The sequence below is a fragment of the Etheostoma spectabile genome, chromosome 3 (assembly GCF_008692095.1).
Source record: "Etheostoma spectabile isolate EspeVRDwgs_2016 chromosome 3, UIUC_Espe_1.0, whole genome shotgun sequence".
NCBI lineage: Eukaryota > Metazoa > Chordata > Actinopteri > Perciformes > Percidae > Etheostoma > Etheostoma spectabile.
The window spans coordinates 19,888,600-19,906,994 of NC_045735.1; the positions used below are offsets into that span (position 1 = coordinate 19,888,600).

At 41.4% G+C, this 18,395-nt stretch overlaps 1 protein-coding gene across 3 annotated transcripts in view; it reads left to right on the forward strand.

Annotated features, from left to right (window-relative positions):
• LOC116674535 (tripartite motif-containing protein 3) overlaps nucleotides 1–18,350 on the forward strand; it is a 30,480-nt gene extending 12,130 nt beyond the window's left edge. The window contains exons 1-13 of one of the 3 annotated variants that reach the window (XM_032506964.1): nucleotides 3,064–3,846; nucleotides 6,191–6,363; nucleotides 8,150–8,390; nucleotides 8,560–8,711; nucleotides 8,850–9,030; nucleotides 11,877–12,606; nucleotides 13,330–13,433; nucleotides 13,527–13,694; nucleotides 14,211–14,379; nucleotides 15,142–15,201; nucleotides 15,452–15,522; nucleotides 16,038–16,178; nucleotides 16,276–18,350. In XM_032506964.1, the coding sequence (XP_032362855.1) occupies nucleotides 6,218–6,363; nucleotides 8,150–8,390; nucleotides 8,560–8,711; nucleotides 8,850–9,030; nucleotides 11,877–12,606; nucleotides 13,330–13,433; nucleotides 13,527–13,694; nucleotides 14,211–14,379; nucleotides 15,142–15,201; nucleotides 15,452–15,522; nucleotides 16,038–16,178; nucleotides 16,276–16,428 (2,316 nt within the window). In that variant the 5' untranslated portion in view covers nucleotides 3,064–3,846; nucleotides 6,191–6,217 and the 3' untranslated portion in view covers nucleotides 16,429–18,350. Of the gene's footprint in view, nucleotides 1–3,063; nucleotides 3,847–6,190; nucleotides 6,364–8,149; nucleotides 8,391–8,559; nucleotides 8,712–8,849; nucleotides 9,031–11,876; nucleotides 12,607–13,329; nucleotides 13,434–13,526; nucleotides 13,695–14,210; nucleotides 14,380–15,141; nucleotides 15,202–15,451; nucleotides 15,523–16,037; nucleotides 16,179–16,275 lie in introns of those variants that run through there. The other 2 variants (XM_032506963.1, XM_032506968.1) reach the window with 2 other exon arrangements.
• The last annotated feature ends 45 nt before the right edge of the window (nucleotides 18,351–18,395 follow it).

Sequence of the window (18,395 nt, forward strand, 5' to 3'; positions counted from 1 at the left end):
CAGCTGTCTATAGTTAACAGCTGATCGGTGTTTTAAAAATGGCGGTCCGAAGTTTTTGTTTTCGAACGTCATGATAACCACGCCCCCCCCCCCCCAGCACCAGACGTAACCGGTTCTTATCTCTGGACCAGCGCTAAGTTGGTGCTGAGTTGGAACCCGTTTTCTGGCCCAGAGCCAGGTTTATTGTGTGGAAAAGCAAAGAACCGGTTCAATATCTGGCCCTGACTCCGAACCAGCACCAGAACCGCTTGGTGGAAAAGACATCTGTGGTCCCCTAAATACTGTATCTGAAGTCTCTTTATATAGACCTTAGTGGTCCCCTAATACTGTATCGATGTCTGTTCAGTAGGCCTTAGTGGTCCCTAATACTATATCTGAAGTCTCTTTCCCAAAGTCAGCCTTGGTCAGAATTAACCGCACTAGAGCCAGTCCCACAAATGACTTTCCTTGTATGTGCCATTTCTGTGTCTGTAGCTATGGAGTAGGGGAGGGGGGGCAAGTTTGAGGCTGGGGGTGTGCCTTGACCAACTGACACTTTGCTTGTTTGAAAGCCATGATGTCTCTCTCATATGGGTGGGCCAAATTCTCCGGGTGGGCAAAGCAGAGAAAGGGGAGGTATCTGGAATCTTGCCCCTTATGAGGTCACAAGGGGCAAGATTCCAGATCAACCCATCAGAACTTTTATTTTCTCAAAGGCAGAGCAGGATACCCTGGGCTCGGTTTACACCTGTCACCATTCCACCATAGACAGGCTGAGGGAACTCATATTAATGTAAAAAAAAACTCATAAAAGGAAATGTTTATGCCAAGGGGCCTTTAATAACGTTTTCTCTGAATGTGAGCTCATTGCTGGAATCCATTTAAACTCACTCATGTTAGACGTCCTTGTCTTTAGCACACAAACAAGTCACTAGGGCTGTGCAATTAATCAAATCGTAATCTGATTATGATTTTGGATTGATCACAAACACAACATAATCCAAAAAGATTGATTATTTTGCGCAAGACGTTTTGCAAGTAAACTCTTATTTTGTCTTTGTCTTCTAAATATAAAAACAGTTGTACTTTACTTGAAGGTATCTACACAAGAGTGACATGACACTGTCATGAACGTGTCATAAACATTATCAACAAGTCATAAACGTGTATGACATAACGCTTCTTTTAGTAAGTGTCATTTGATTTTGTCATGACAAGCTGGGGTTATGTTAGGGTTAGGGTGCATGTGTCATGTGTTCATGACAGTGCCATGTCACTCTTATGTAGATACCTTCAACTAAAGCGTTATCCTTCAAAACAAAGGTTGAGACGAGAAAAGTATTAACTCTCATGTTGTCCTCGGGTCAAATTGATCCCTTTTCCTATATCAATGTTCTTTTTAACATTATATATACTGTATCCTATAACTACCCAATTGTAATCACCCAAAATAACATGATTGATTCCACACAACGCTCTTTGGCAAGTACAAATCTCTACTTTCATTAATTTTGAGGTGTCTTATTCAATTTTATAGCATTGGAAAAAAGAAATAGAAGTGGTTTTGCAATATTATTGAGTTGAAGTTGACATATTCCAGTGTGTGATTATCTATCAACATCCATTCCTTTAATTTATGTCTAAATAATTTCTAATTTCTCCTTTTTTAACTCAAACATTAGGCATACTTTCATATAAATAAGGTTAATTGACCATAAATTCCAAAAATAACTGTGAAACTCAAGTTAATAAGTTAGTGTTACATAGTGTTGAAAAAAGTGACAAACATTGAAAAAAAAGTGTCAAAAGTGTTGAAAAAAGGACAAAAACATAAGAAAAAGGGAAAAACATTGATGAAAAGCGTCAACAAAAGTGTTGACTTTCAATTTTGATGGGAATACAATACGAGGGTTAAGGGAAATCTGACAGTTCAAGGTGTTTTCATTGTTTCTTAAATTCAATAATTTCAGCTTCTACTTGCAATTTCAATATTGACCAAAGTAACTGTGACTTTTTCCATAGTCGAGCAGCCCTCTGTAGCCTGGTCTGTGGTGGACAAGCATCGCCTGTCACTGCTTCCCCGGTGGTAATAGCATTTGAGTGTCAGGTTTCTGTGAATGTTACGTGAGGTGTTTGCTCTAATTCAGATTTGAGTTGACTGGGTGTGATGGTGTCATCCGAGTCTGGGAGACACTAATCCAGATGGCAGACGGGACCTGACCCTGCAGGAGGACACTAAGCCACTTAGCTGTAATTCACGGTGAGAGTGGCACGAGATGCTTTGCAGTCAAACAGCCGAATTCCCTAACGGCGTTTTACACTCCGTGGGTTGTCTGCAGGCGTCTCTCTAGTACGGAGGAAACACAGTCGCATACTGACGGAAAACTGACCTCGTCTGTATGAAGCGCTGATCATGCAGTTACAGTGACAGAGCCTTGAAGAGGATCTCGTCACATACTGCTCCAAACGCCTACTCTGTACTCTACTGTCACCAATAATGTACGTCTAATATTCCTATCAGGTCTATTTTTAATCTCTCAACTGATGAATCACTGCTGTTATTTTTAGGTTTATCAGTCTTCTTAAGATTTAACTATATAACACTATGTTATTTTATACAACATATCATTGATATTTAGACTTGTAATATTTAGATCTGCAATTATTTAATGAATGGTATTTTTGTCTTTTTTGTTTCTTATTCAATGCATTTTTGGCTCATTTTATTTAGATTTTCTCTAAGCACCAACACAGCTACCTAGAGCTGTTGAAAGGGGGGAGAAAGATCCTCTTTCTGTGTTGAGGCGAGTGGAAGGAACTGAGCCGAGGAGGGCAGGCAGGGAGGAAGGGAAGGGAAGGGGGGGGGGGGGGGGGGGGGAGACTGTTGCAAACCTAAAGGCAGTAGCTAGCTGGCCGAGAGGGGAGGAGCCTGAGGGCTTTGGCTCCTCAAGCTTCCTCGTGATGTCACCGTTCAGCTGCTGCAATTCAGAGTCCATGTGAAGGGAAGACAGCCCAGGCAGGGGAGGGCTTTTGTAGGGGAGACAAGAGGAGGGGGAAGCAGAGCGGGTCGGGGAAGGGTGACTGTTTGGACAGTGAAAAGGGGGGGTGGCAGATCTCTCTAGTCAGTAAGCCTGGTAGTCACTTAGCAAGAAGCAACAATGAGGCCTACATGCCTGAGAAATTCCCCATCTGCAAGACGTCTGTGGCTGAGAGCAGGCCCGCTGATGCTATGAGTGCATTTATGTGGTTTTAGTAAAAGAGAAAGAGAGAGAGAGGAGCAAAAAATAGACAATAGAAAGAAGGGAAAGAGATGACGGGAGGGGAAGAGAGAGGGGAATGTGGGGTGGTGAGCTGTGAGCAGATCTGGAATGCCATTGTTAGAGCTCGCTGCTCTGTGTTGTAGAGAAGGACAGCTGCCTCTGAGGCCGGCCTGGCCGTGAGACAGGCAGCACAGTTCACCGGGAATTCTCTCCCTGCAGGCAGGCACAGACAGACAGACAGACAGACAGACAGACAGACAGGTAGTGCCTAACTCAACCAGCTGGGAGTTAAGGAAAAGAACTAGGAGGAATTCAGGGAGTGGCGTTTTAAAGCTTCCTCTTTCTTCTCCTTACTCTTAAAGAAAGGAGGCCTAGCTATATTAGTCAGGGCGGAGGCAAAAGGCAGAGTGAGGACCTTTAGCTCTTGATGCTAGGTGAAGTGCAAGCCTGATGGTTAGCCTTTTGCAGGTCAGACTGAGAGAGCAGTTGTGTAGATGCAACTTCAAAGGAGGAATTACAAACCCTGCTGCTGGAAAAGTGGCTGAAAGATGATGCGAGGCTGAAGAATAGTACAGTCATAGGGCTGTGACGCATCAAGAGGTGATGGGTGAGTTGACTTTGCCTTCTAAGGAATAGTTTCAGTGTATCTTCTTAGCATTTAATTAGATCTAGATCATGGCCCTTAAATGGGATGGTAACATTTGCAGGTATCTATAATTACAGTTATACTGCGTCTTTCTCAGGCGCATGTGAGTTTATACAAAGTGCACACTGGTCTTTTAGATTTCATTTGTACTTGTGGTGTGTTGAATTGCAATAAATGTAGTGTTCCTACACATCCATATTTGTATTCATATGATCATGTTTGCTTGAATCCTTTCTCAGATAGCCTATGTAGTATATCTATGCCCTGATGTCTTTATGCTTGTATACATGTACTGTCTTTGTGATGCACTTTGATGCTTTTTAAAGTGTTTTACAAATCAAATTAAACTTGAAACATCGGCAACTGTGCAATGATGTTTCACAGTTACTGATAATTCAGTACGTTTTTATCCACAGGGCCGTTTTTAGGACAAAGGATCTGATCCTGTCTCGTTTAAGGTTGGAGTTTAGATTTGTCTCTTTGCAGTTGAAACATGAATCAAACAAAGTCAGACGGTTGTGAAATCTACAGTTCAAGTTGTTACGTTTCACTGCTCTCCGGCTCACATTGATTATATTAGCACTACAACTTCATGCATATCACAAGTAGATTTCACCTTTATATATATAGTTTCATGAATAGTTCCAGATATTCTTTTCCAAATACGAATGACATCATTCCTTAAGTTTTCATATAAGTAAAAAAATCCATCTATGTAATTAAATTCAGATGAAGTGGATGGAGAGCATTCATTCAAGAGGCTCAATGTGATGTTAAGGATATTAGGGGATGTTGCATCCCAGATGTGGTGACACCAAGAGCAGCATCTGAAATGAAGTGAAAACTACAAAAAGGCAGTGGCTAATGACATCGACTCTACAAAGTTATGTCTCAGTTACCCTATAAAAGGTTCCTTCCGTCACTTTCTGACCACAGGAACTTCCCACCCCAGAGCTAGGAACATTCTGAGGGACTCATTGTGTTTCCACCACAGGGACCAGGGTCTAAATTATGGCCCTGGGACCTTTGCATGGGCCTTATTACACCCAAAAAGTTCCTGATTGGAGGGTGGTACTTTCTGGTTCTTATAGGAACTTTCAGGGTGGGGTTTACAGGGATTACCGTCTTCATTCACAGAACTAGGAAGTACTCGCATGTCCATTTATGTCCATTTTAGGACGAGGAGGGTGAACATTTCTCCTTGTTTGATAACATTAAAAGTAAAATTAGGCTTTGCTTGGCTTTCTGGCTCAATTTAAAAAAAGACGGAGAAAACAAAAAGAGAGTTTGCACAAGTAAGCTAGGTCAAACGAAGACAGAGAGCGGAGGAACAGGGCTGTTAACAAAAGAATTAAAACTTTATTTTCGGACTGTTTCACAGCAATGATATTCTAAACTACAAATAAATAACCAGAGAAGCCTTAGAAGAGGACTTAAGGAGCTTAAATTCTGATTGTGCACAGGCAAATTAAACAAATATACTTTGGAATGTAACAATACACACAAGCTAACTGCCTAACCAGACCATTAGCTGAAATGTCTTTAACATTGCATGGAATTGATTGATGCTGTTATATAGCAAAAGCAATTTATCGATCACATTGAAGCAGTGTGCTTGTGTTTTTGGTGTTCATGTAATCCTTTATGTGCTTATGTACAATATGACAGATGTACAACATGTCATTGGCAAACTGAAATAATCTGTGGTTGACCCAGTGATCCAATTTCATGCAACAACCATCTGACCAGAGAGCCAGCGGACATCCACCCATCATCTGCAGTTTTTAATGAATGTTAGACAACAAAACAGGGGACTTTGTTGTGTATGGTGAAATATGGCCAGGAATTAAACAAGATGCTTTACCGTAAGCATGTTTTTGCCAACATCATATTTATATATTCTACACTTCTAACTCCACTGTAAACACAGACATGTTGGCTCCCATACTGCATAGTTTTCAGGACTGAGAGTTCTGCCCCGCAAGGGATCGTCACATGTAATCATTTTTCTTCCACTGCATTAGCTTATTAGGGTTTTCATTTATAAAGTCACATAACCTCTGGCTATGCGGGTGTTTGTGAAAAAAGACGATCATCCCATATTGACACAGTTTAATAAGGAAGCGAGAGCATATAGCGGCAGCAGATACGGGATTTGGCTGAGGTTTTGTTTTGTTAACATTATGAGTCATGTCTTCCTTTTGCTCATGCTGAGGGTAAGTGAATACGCCCTCCTTACTTTCTTTGAACGTTTCCTCAAGGCTTTCTTGACCTTAGTTCTGTTTCTTCCACCCTCTGTGTGCAGGTTAAGCGGTTCCTTTGCCCTCTTTGAATGTCTGTCACCATGGCTAAGCGTGAGACCGGCAGCACCAGCCCTGTGGTCAGGCAGATAGACAAGCAGTTCCTGGTCTGCAGCATTTGTTTGGACCATTATCACAACCCCAAGGTCCTGCCTTGCCTGCACACCTTCTGTGAGAAGTAAGCTCTGAACCAATCAATCCAACTTTCTTTGCTTCTTTGTATTCCCTCCGCCTGCAGTGTTTTTTTTTATCTGGGATGGATTTAAGGGAATATATATATATATATATATATATATATATATATATATATATATATATATAATTTTTTTTTTACCTGTCCTGCCTCGCAGACTGGTATACAGTGCGAGGAGCTGAATACCTTGTTGTGCCAAACAGCAAATCAAGGTATTTTACTTTAGCAAGAGAAAGGGGATAGGGGGTGGGGACAACAGACAACAACAAAAGGAAAACTACAATTGCACAAAGCAACAAAACCTGCAAGAGAACAACGATGGGGATGGCCAGAGAAAGACAACTAAACAACAACAACAACAACAACAAAAGAATGACAAAGAGATAGCCAGCTGAATAACAGCAATAAACAGCTGATGTAAGATTAGATTAGATTAAATGAGATGATACTTTATTCATCCCACAGCGGGGAAATTCCCTCGTTACAGCAGCCTTTTCTACAATGAAAGCAGAACAAACAAACAAGTAAACACACAAGAAAAACAGGCAAACAATAGACAATGTGCAGAAGGTAGACTGAAGTAAAGTAAAGTGGCGTCACATAAGGTATTGTAAAGTAAAGAAAACTGCAGTTGCCATAGTACAAGAAAACAACACTGCAGTGTAGTAAGTGACGTTAACAATTAAATTGAATATGTAATTAAAGTGATAATGCAAAAGCAGGTAACCATAATATGATACCTGTGACCATAAATAATATTAAAAAATGAAGTACTTGTAATGGAAATATAAATACAGATAAAGATATACAGAGTGTGTGGATTAAACGAAAAACAGGAACAGAAACTACGACATTATCAGGTATTGCAGGTGTTGTAGAGTCTGACAGCGGCCGGGATGAATGACCCGCGGTACGTCTCCTTCTTACACCGGGGGGGTATCAGTTTGCTGCTGAAGGAGCTGCTCAGGGACCCCACAGTGTCGTGTAGGGGGGGGTATCAGTCTGCTGCTGAAGGAGCTGCTCAGGGACCCCACAGTGACATGTAGGGGGGTGAGAGGTCTTGTCCATGATGGATGTCAGCTTAGCTAACATCCTCCTCTCCCCCACTCCTCTCTGAAAACAACTGAGTGAAAATGAAAAGGAAAAGCAGTCGAGAAAAATCAATGAACACTGCACCACACAGCCATGAGAACGAGAATAGTAACAATAGATTCAAAGAAATAACTTATTGAAAAAGCATAAAGAGTAGCTCTACCTGTTGATAACCATGGACGACCTAAATTGTTCATGGTGTGTGTGTGTGTGTGTGTGTGTGTGTGTGTGTGTGTGTGTGTGTGTGTGTGTGTGTGTGTGTGTGTGTGTGTGTGTGTGTGTGTGTGTGTGTGTGTGTGTGTGTGTGTGTGTGTGTGTGTGTGTGTGTGTGTGTGTGTGTGTGTGTGTGCGTGTGCGCGTGTGCGCGTGCGCGTGCGTGCATAAGCCTGTCGCAGAATGTAGTTAGTTAGTGAGAGCGGGATGCCACAACCGCGACCCACTGACCCCAGCGGCAGGCAGGAACAGACAGCATTCTTTATGGCACGCCATTGTTGGCAGCAAGCACCAATTTCAACAGAGACAGATAGTCGATTATTTCAAGAATTTAATGCTCTCTGTTGTGCCAAAGACCGTTTTTACACAACGCTTTTGCTTTTTTACACCCTCTGACCCTGGAATAGGTGTTAAATTGCAGCCTCAGCCCTCTGAGTCATTTCTTTAACATCTTGTCTCTCTTTAGATGTCTACAGAACTACATCCCTCCCCAGTCTTTGACGCTGTCCTGCCCAGTGTGCAGACAGACCTCCATCTTGCCAGAGAAGGGTGTGGCAGCCCTGCAGAACAACTTCTTCATCACAAACCTTATGGAGGTGCTACAGCGAGACCCAGAGTGCAGCCGACCTGAGGCCTGCAATGTTCTGGAGTCAGCCAGTGCAGCGACGGCCTGTCAGCCCCTCTCTTGCCCCAATCACGAGGGCAAGGTAAAAGAAAAGGACAGACATAGAGACATCAGAGATCACCCACAAGCTCATGACAACATTGCGAGATCTCATCAAATATTTCTTTCTTATATGTGTTTGAATTTGTGAGCAAATGTAGCCACAGTAATGTAATGTTCAGTTGTCTTGTGCTCCACTGCACCATCTGCAGGTGATGGAGTTTTACTGCGAGTCATGTGAAACAGCCATGTGTCTGGAGTGTACAGAAGGGGAACACAGGGAACATGTGACAGTTCCTCTGAGGGATGTGCTGGAACAACATAAGTCAGCGCTAAAAAATCAGCTGGACGCTGTGCGCAACAGGTAGGATTTTCAGCGCTTTCATCCAAAATCGAGCACGTGTTTTTATTTGGAAGATCTTGGATGTAGTGGAAATTTAAAGAATGTTAATTTGAAAGTGTTATTCTGTGTTCATCTTCTCTGCTTTTTTTTCTCTGGCAGGCTACCTCAGCTGACGGCTGCCATTGAGCTTGTGAATGAGATCTCCAAGCAGCTTACAGAGCGGAAAAATGAGGCAGTGACTGAAATCAGTAACACTTTTGACGAGCTGGAGAAGGCCTTACACCAACGCAAGACTGCTCTCATTACGGAGGTGGAAAACATCTGCAGCACTAAGCAGAAGGTCAGAGGTCTTTCTGATTATTCTTTTTGTAATTCCTTCAACTTTAAAGGTCCAATGACATGGTGCTCTTTGAATGCTTTTATATAGACCTTAGTGGTCTCTTAATACTGTATCTGAAGTCTCTTTTATAAAGACCTTAGTGGTCCCCTAATACTGTATCTGAAGTCTCTTTTATATAGATCTTAGTGGTCCCCTAATACTGTATCTGAAGTCTCCTTTATATAGACCTTAGTGGTCCCCTAATGCTGTATCTGAAGTCTCTTTTATATAGACCTTAGTGGTCCCTAATACTGTATCTGAAGTCTCTTTTATAAAGACCTTAGTGGTCCCTAATACTGTATCTGAAGTCTCTTTTATATAGACCTTAGTGGTCCCCTAATGCTGTATCTGAAGTCTCTTTTATATAGACCTTAGTGGTCCCTAATACTGTATCTGAAGTCTCTTTTATATAGACCTTAGTGGTCCCCTAATACTGTATCTGGAGTCTCTGGACTTCAGATACAGCCCCCATTTACAATGACATTGAGTTAAATTACAATAACAAAAACAAAACAACACAGAAAAGCAACGCCATCATAAAAAAAATAGAAAGACACTAAACTTTTTGAGTTGGAAAATGATTTGATAAATATATTAGCATAATAAGGATGCAAAAGAAAGTACAGTCATGTAAAATGGTTACAGAAGTTTGCAGGTTTGAAATCCCGATTTCTAAATTGTCCAATGGGCACAAGTGAGTCGATTTTAGGAAAGTGCTGGAATTTGTTACAGGGGTCAGTTGCATAAAGTTAAAAGCAGTTTTTCCAGGTTCAGACCGAGCTCGTGGAACACAAAGCAAAAGTCAGTCAGCAGAGTGAGTCTGATAACGTCCCTCTGAGTAACGGAGACGTTCTGTAAGGGAGTGTGGTAGTTAGAGTAGATACGGAGATACCACTGAGTATCACGTCTTTCATGAATAGAAGACAACCCAACACTTTAAAATAAAATACAATGATGTGTACCATCGACATTACCGGTTATGGATCTTCTCCAGGCAGAGTGATAGACTGAGTCCAAAAATGGAAGAGTTGAAGAAGATGCGTGTCTATGAATCACATCACCATAATCCAAAACCATAGGAAATATACGTTTGTTTCTGTACATATAGCCAACTTTTGGCACACAAGATTATCAATGTGATATTTGAAAAGGAGCATTCGTCAATCCAGATGGCAAGATTTTTATATTCTGTTATTCAGTTCATAGTGGAAATATTTTTTTTTTGTAATTATTTTTTTATTTAGAAAGACGGATTTCCATCACATTCGGTAATTACAGCTTTACCCATTTGAAATTGTACATGACTATACAACCGGATAAACCAAGTGATTTTGTTCATACTGCCTTTCTGGTCATTTCTTTTTCAGACTATTACTAATTTTTGTAAACAATAACAAAGATGAACAGAATTGAACAATAATGGAGGTTACACCATCTCAAGTAAAAACATGACAAATTACAAGAACATAGAAGGGCACTTAGTTCTTAAGAACAATCAAATAAAGTCAGATCTAGTTGGTTTTACATACTCAGTCCATTTGGTCCAGATCTTATAAAACTTTTCTTTTTCTACTAGGAGGGAGAAAGAAATCTTTTCCATAACATAAATCTGGTAAACAATTTCAATCCATTCATCAATAGTGGGCGGGTCTGTTTTTAGCCACTTCCTTGTGATGGCTTTCTTACTGGCTGCCAGCAGTATAGCCAGCAGTTTTTTGTCGTTATTGGTCCATGTGTCCAACTGTAAATTGCCCAAGTACAACGTTTCACATTTGAATGGAATTTTCACAATGAATATATTTTCAATATGTTTGTGGATCTCTTTCCAGTACGGTTTTATTACTTGGCACTCCCAAAAAACATGGGAGTGGTTGGCTCCTTTAGACCCGCAAAGTCTCCAGCAGGCATCACCATTGTTTTGATATCGTCTCTGAATGGGAGTAACAAAAAATCGTGCAATGTTTTTCCAGCAAAACTCACGCCATGTGTTTGAACCAGTCGAGATCCACTGCAGTTGACATATTTCTTCCCAGCCTTCTTGTGATATTATTACCTTCGTTTCCTTTTCCCATTTTCTCTTTATGTATTCTGTATTCTCCTGTTTAGACAGCTGTATGGCATTATATAACTTGGAGATAATTCTGCTGTCTGATCTGGGCCTAATTAGTGATAGAAAAACCTCCATGAAACTTGAATCACCTTTTCTCAATACCTCTTTGAAGTTTCTATTAAAATAATGTCTCACCTGGAGGTACCTAAAGAAATCATCTTTTTCCAGTCCATGATCTTTCCGTAAGGTTTCAAAACTCTGAAATATCCCTTTGTGGATAAATGAATAATAGGTAGTTAAGCCTTTCGATATCCATGACTTAAATCTGTTATCAATTCTATTTGGTGCAAATTGCGAATCATAGGCACACCACCTCATAAGTTTAGATGTATCTCCTATTTTGCAAATTTTAGCCAATTCCTGCCAGGATTTGAGATAACTGCCCGTTATGGAGTCTTCTGGAATCTGCTGTTCTTCTTGTAGTTTGTAGTCACTAAGTAGGGCTGTAATTGGGATTCCTTTTATTGTCGCGCCTTCGATTTCCTTCCAAGCTGCAGTGTATGATGGTGAACACAGGCAGACTAAAGGTCTTAGCTGGGCTGCATAGTAATATTCCTGCAAACAGGGAAGACCCATTCTCATAGTGGAAATATTAAGGTTAGTATAATCTATAGCTCTGGCTCTGGAAAATAGCATACAACTGTTCCACATTTAAGCGCCTCTGACTGTCTGCCTCTGTCTCTTCTGACGTCCCTAGGTGCTTCAAGCCCAGCTGACCTCTTTGCTTCAGGGCAAAGAGAACATTCAAAGCAGCTGCAACTTCACTGAGCAGGCCCTGAGCCACGGCAGCGCCACGGAGGTCCTGCTGGTCCAGAAGCAGATGGGCGAGCGGGTCAGCGCCCTGGCACGGCACACGTTTCCTGAGCATCCCCACGAAAACGGACATCTGGAATGCCAGGTAGAGACGGATGGACTGAGGCGCTCCATTCAGAACCTGGGAGTCCTGATCACAACAGGGACCGTAGGCCACACCAGTGTCGCCACCGGCGAAGGCCTGCGGCACGCGCTGGTCGGCCAGCACACTACTGTCACGGTCACCACTAAAGACAAGGACGGAGAGCTGGTGAAGACTGGCAACGCCGCTCTGAGGGCAGAGATCGTCTCCGCAGACGGGGTGTGCACCGAAGCCGAGGTGGCGGACAACAAGAACGGCACCTACGAGGTTGGATACACCATCCGCTCTGAGGGAGAGTTCACCTTCTCTTTGCTGCTGTACGAGCAGCCCGTGAGGGGGAGCCCGTTCCGTTTGCGCGCCGTCAAGCCGTCAGACGTCCTGCAGTCGCCAGACGACGTGAAGAGAAGGGTGAAGTCCCCGAGTGGAGGAGGAGGTCATGTTCGACAGAAGGCCGTGCGCAGACCCTCCAGCATGTACAGCACCACCAAGAAAAAGGAAAACCCCATAGAGGAGGAGCTGATCTACCGAGTGGGTGGGTGCACAGCTGGCTGGATCTGCTGTCACTAATAGTTACTGCTGACTGAGAGCTGTAGGATGTTGTTTCTCTAGAGCACACACTGACACACAACTCTGGATAATTTGATTTAATTTAATTTTTTTTGTCATTGATTATTTATTGTCATACAAGAAAATACAATCATACATTTCAAGTTTCTAAACACATATACTTCTAATACACACACACACAGAGCATTCCTATCTCAACAGAAGATCTTTTAAATTATCAAATTCTCCCATAATGACATTGTATGTGGATGAGATATGTCTGAGCATTATTTATTCTTGCTGATGACAATTTTAGGTAAGAAATGTCCAAAGAAGACTCTTTTGTGGCACACAGTTGTTTCCTGTCTGTTCAAACTGTTAAAAAAAATCACCACTGTGGTGCCGTTGAGCAAGGCCCGTAACCCAGAAAAAAAAAACAACAACAAAAAAACACATTCCAGTGGAGCTGCTCAGTGGCCAGACTGTGGTTTTACTGGGCAGCTTCCAGTAAGGAATGTGCAACTGTGGAAATGGGAGAGGTCATTGTTGCCAAAGAGAAATAGTTCTCAGTCGACTTATACACAAGGTTGAATGCAAGTAAAAACTAAACCGTTGAGATATTCCAAGCAAAGTACAGCAGATCCGAATTGTGAATGACGTTTACACACGCATAACGCTGAAGTAGCCTGATGTCTTGTTGATATGACAGGAACAAGAGGGCGAGACAAAGCCGAATTCACCAACCTACAGGGCATCTCCACCTCCAGTAATGGACGGATTGTGGTGGCCGACAGCAACAACCAGTGCATACAGGTCAGTGGCGTCCTCTTGAGCTGAAAATGAAATGAAGTGAGTTATTTAGCTGTTTAGGTCTTTGGAGTAAGTGCATTTTTTTTCTTTTCTTAGGTTTTCACAAATGATGGCCTGTTTAAGATGAGGTTCGGGGTCAGGGGGCGTTCACCAGGGCAGCTGCAGCGCCCCACGGGGGTCACAGTGGACATGAACGGGGACATTATTGTAGCAGATTACGACAACAGATGGATTAGCATCTTCTCTTCGGACGGCAAGTTCAAGGTAAAGGAAAAACAAATGTCACTGCACCAGTGGTAGAATGTAATTTTAAAAGTATAGTGCATTTACTCAAGTACTGCACTTAAGTACAAATGTTGAGGTACTTCTACTTTATTTGAGTCTTTTCTTTTCGTGCCACTTTCTACTTCTACTCCGCTACGTTTCTGAGAGAAATATTGTACTTTTTACTCCACTACATTCATTTGAAAGCTATATTTACTTCACAAATTAGTATTTTTGCACACAAACACATGCAGTTTAGAAACGATCATATTTTATATTTTTGAAATGATTAACGTGTTTTGATTATTTCCACTTTTAACACTTTATGTACACTTTCCTGATGATACTTACATACTTTTAAATGTATTAGATTTTCAATGTAGGGCTTTTACTTGTAACAGAGTATTTATACAGTGTGGTATTAGTACTGGATCTGAAAACTTTGTCCACCACTGCACTGCACAGATCCATTATGTTCCACTGAATTACTAAAGTGTCCCCGTCTGGCTGTCGCAGAACAAAATTGGAGCTGGGAGACTGATGGGACCCAAAGGTGTGGCTGTGGACAAGAATGGACACATCATCACAGTTGATAATAAAGCCTGCTGTGTCTTCATCTTCCAATCAAATGGGAAGCTGGTGACAAAGTTTGGAGCCAGAGGAACATCGGACAGACACTTTGCAGGTACTGTGTAATCCTTAGTACCAGTACCTATGAGCATTTCATTAATGATGTCTCTTACAGGAAGACACACCGAATTAAGCTTTATGTATCAGGGCATGTAGTTAGGCCAGATTTACGGATTTTATTTATGTTTCAAACTATGAAGAATCGCACATCCAACAATTCTTCTATGCATGTGCGATGGGAAATATCACATTAAACTTAAAAAAGGAAGAATGCGCACTCATTAAGGAGAGTATTGCCTCTTGATGAAGGTCTAGAGGGGCCGAAACGTTAGTTTCTTTAATAAATTGTAATGCTGAGCAAGAGCAGAGTGCAGGATCTATCTTTTTCAAGTCTAATGTTGATTTGTACACATCTCATTTATTAAGTGTGACATCATCTCTATGCACCCTTTATTTCAGAGTCTAAAGAACGTAGCTGCTTGTTTAATTGTAAGCATCAATGCACAGGTACACATATTCCTATTGCATACTCTTATACCGTAGACATGCACCTCATCATCGTAGTGCAACACAGAGGTGTACACAGGGAAAGGTTCTTAATGCACACCAATGCATGAAAAAGATGTGAAGATGGTCTTCTTCTTTGCCTTTCACTGAATTTTGGGGAGAGGAAAACCTTCTGTTAAAAGGATGTGCTTGTTTTGCTGGAATCCCTCGTTGATATGGCTTCAGTTGTTGCAGAGAGAGCAGTATTTCAATTGAAACTCACCCGTACTTTCAATAAAATTTCTCACTTGGACCTTTTCTTTTCTTTTAGAAAAAAGTGGTGCAAACATTGCACTGGAACAAAAGCTTAGTAAATCTGGCCCTGTTTTCAGTAAGTAATTAATTCCCTGTGAATGTCAACTCAGGAAATCAAAGTGTTCTTTTTACATGTCGATGCATCAGCTGTGTCATGTCTCATGTATTGTCCCCCCCCCCCCCCCGTCAACGCTCCGAGTGTCTTTGTGTCCTGTGTGTCCTGTAGTCCAAATATAGTGTGGAACATCCTGTCGCGGGTTGTAAAGCAGTGAATGACTCATTCTCTTTTCCTCTCTTTCCCTCTCTGTCTCCTCTGCTGCTTCCAGGTCCTCACTTTGTGGCTGTAAATAACAAAAATGAAATTGTGGTAACAGACTTTCACAACCATTCAGTCAAGGTATGGCTTCTTGCAAGTGTGTGTGTGTGTGTATATATATTCTTTATTGTAGTAGTCTATTGGAAGTATTGTGAAAACATGGCTTACAAGAAACATATCTATACTTAAATAATTGTATCTTGCCAAAGCTACAGTCCAGTGTCTTTTCTCTGCGCTGCATACCCTTTTTCTTCTTTTTTGATATTTAAATCAGTAATCTGAATGAAGTGCTAAGGGTATTATCATCATCATCATGGCTGGTGGTCATGGTAATGGCTGCCATTCATTTACCAATTCTTAGTCTTTACGGGGTGTGTGTAAAACAATAACAAATAAGCAAGCAATGTAAAATCGCCCCGTTTCAATGAAACAAGAAAATCCATCAAACATTGAAGAAAAAAAAAAAACTCTCCATGGGTTGTTTTAGATCATGTTAGCAATATGCTTTTTATCCTGTTTTCTTTACCATATCTGTCTTATGTGTGACCACAGAGTGTCATTTTCCTACCCTCTTTCCTGTTTAATCTCTCCTGCAGGTGTATAATGCAGATGGGGAGTTCCTGTTTAAATTTGGCTCCCACGGAGAGGGCAACGGCCAGTTCAATGCTCCCACGGGCGTGGCTGTGGATGCCAACGGAAATATCATTGTCGCCGATTGGGGCAACAGTCGGATCCAGGTTAGCTTGAGAGAACTGTATCTCATCGAATGCGGAGAACAAATCTCTGAGTACATCTGTTAACCTCGCCTTTCCCCTGTGCTGTGTAACCGTCCAGGTGTTCGACAGCTCAGGGTCCTTCCTGTCCTACATCAACACATCAGTGGACCCCCTTTACGGCCCCCAGGGCCTGGCCCTCACGTCTGATGGTCATGTGGCGGTGGCGGACTCTGGGAACCACTGCTTCAAGGTCTACCGCTACCTGCAGTAGAGACCGGAGACGGCCATCTTCACCACCGCGAGCACTGACAACGACACAGCCAATGTATTCCCCCGGGTGCAATGACCTCTCCAACACAGCCTTTTGATGTGCACATCCCGGATATAATTAAGTGTGTGATCATGAGTTTACCCTCCTTTATGATGTGTATTGAAGGTTGTTTTTTTTAATGTAGCATCCTTGTAATGGGCATAACGCTATGGACTGGTTTCAGAGAACGTGCAAAACCAGTTTTTTGTGTGTTGTACGCTGTTGATGGTATTATTAAATCACACTTTCTGTGAGACCGGACAGGGTAGGATTTAGATTAAAGTATTTAATGAGCCATAACTTGTCCAAATGCATGACTTTTTTTCTTTTATCTTAATGCCTAGGCAACAACACAGTGTACCCATCGGTTGCTTTTCTCATGAACTAGTTAATGCTTACAGTGAAATGAACAGCGCTACGCTTCTCCAGCAAAGAAATGTAATATTTCCCACATACAAATGTCACCACCATCTGTGCATTGATTTGCTGTATGTACTGTATATACATAAATGTATATTGTGTATATTAGATCACTCTGTATGTATGTGCTTTTGAAACACACAGCCGTTTGGCTATTCAGAGAGCAGCAGTCAAATTATTCCAGGATTTTAAACACGTGTGTATGGCAGCTGTTAAAAAGTGTGCTTTATGAACATACCCAGCACATGCTTAAAATAAGAAGAGTGTCATATTTATTAATGTTAACAGCACAATAATCTTTTTTGTTGATGTCTGTTGTTTCGAAAGGAAAAAAAAAAAAAATGAAAAAAAAACAGCTAATTTATTTTATTTTATTTTATACACTAGCTCAGCAATTACAAATTATTTTTCTAAATGTATGTGCTTTTTTTCTTTAGAGCTTCACACTTCATCCCTTTACCTTAAAGGGAGATTTCACCTTTAGGCAGAATTCCATATCCAATATTCCCCCCCATCTGGAAACATTTGATCAGTGCATATTAGCAGCTTTTTCTCCAAGCTACAAATCCATCTTTGTTTTCATCTGGGACTAAAAAAAAAAGGTTTTATCAGTTGCCCTGTTAAGAACAAATGACTACAGATTAGAGCTCATAGAATGATTGTTATGATTTTAACAATTAAAGACTCATATCTCAGGAAATCCATCCAAATTAGACCAGCATGTCAGTGGAACAACTGTCAATATTTTTAACATTCTTTTGATAGTATCAGAGACGTTGGGAGCTTTGTGAAAAAAAAGTCCATTGGTGCAAATGCAGTCTGGGTCCAAAACCACAAAAATGATCGGGATGGAATATGAATTCTGTTTTACAGTGTTTTGTTTTCAGCTTTCACATAGAAAACAGTTAGGCAAAATGATTATATGAGGACATTTCTATTGGATAATATTTACCAGGAAACTCATCCATGCTTTAGAATGCACTCACTTATGATACTGTTGAGTTTCTGCCTGCACTACATGACTCCCAAGGAAAACCCTGTAGCAGTAGAGCTGTTGCTCCTCTGGCTCTCCCTAGTGTTCATTCTGTGTAATTTGTCATACGAAAACCTAGACCAGGTGCAGAAAGAAAGCCACATCCTGGTCTGACATAACCACCCACAGCACTGTGCTTAACACCCAAACACCCTCATTCACCCTTCCCCAGGGTAGAGATTTCCCAAGCTACAGAATATGACCTTATTTCACCAGTTATGTCGAGCAGGAAGCTGCTGGTTTTCACGCAACTGATCTGCTGTTTGACTTGTTGCCAAACAGGAGCCCAGACATCTTTAAAGAGTCCAAGGCTCAACTTTTTCGCAGATGTGTCTGAAGCATTTTACCCTATGCTGTGTCATACCAATACAAACAATTTTGTTTTCACTATGAATATGCACTGGTAATAAAAGCACATGGTTTACTGAGATGTTGTATATGTATGTAACTACTCATCATGCCTAACTTGCACAAG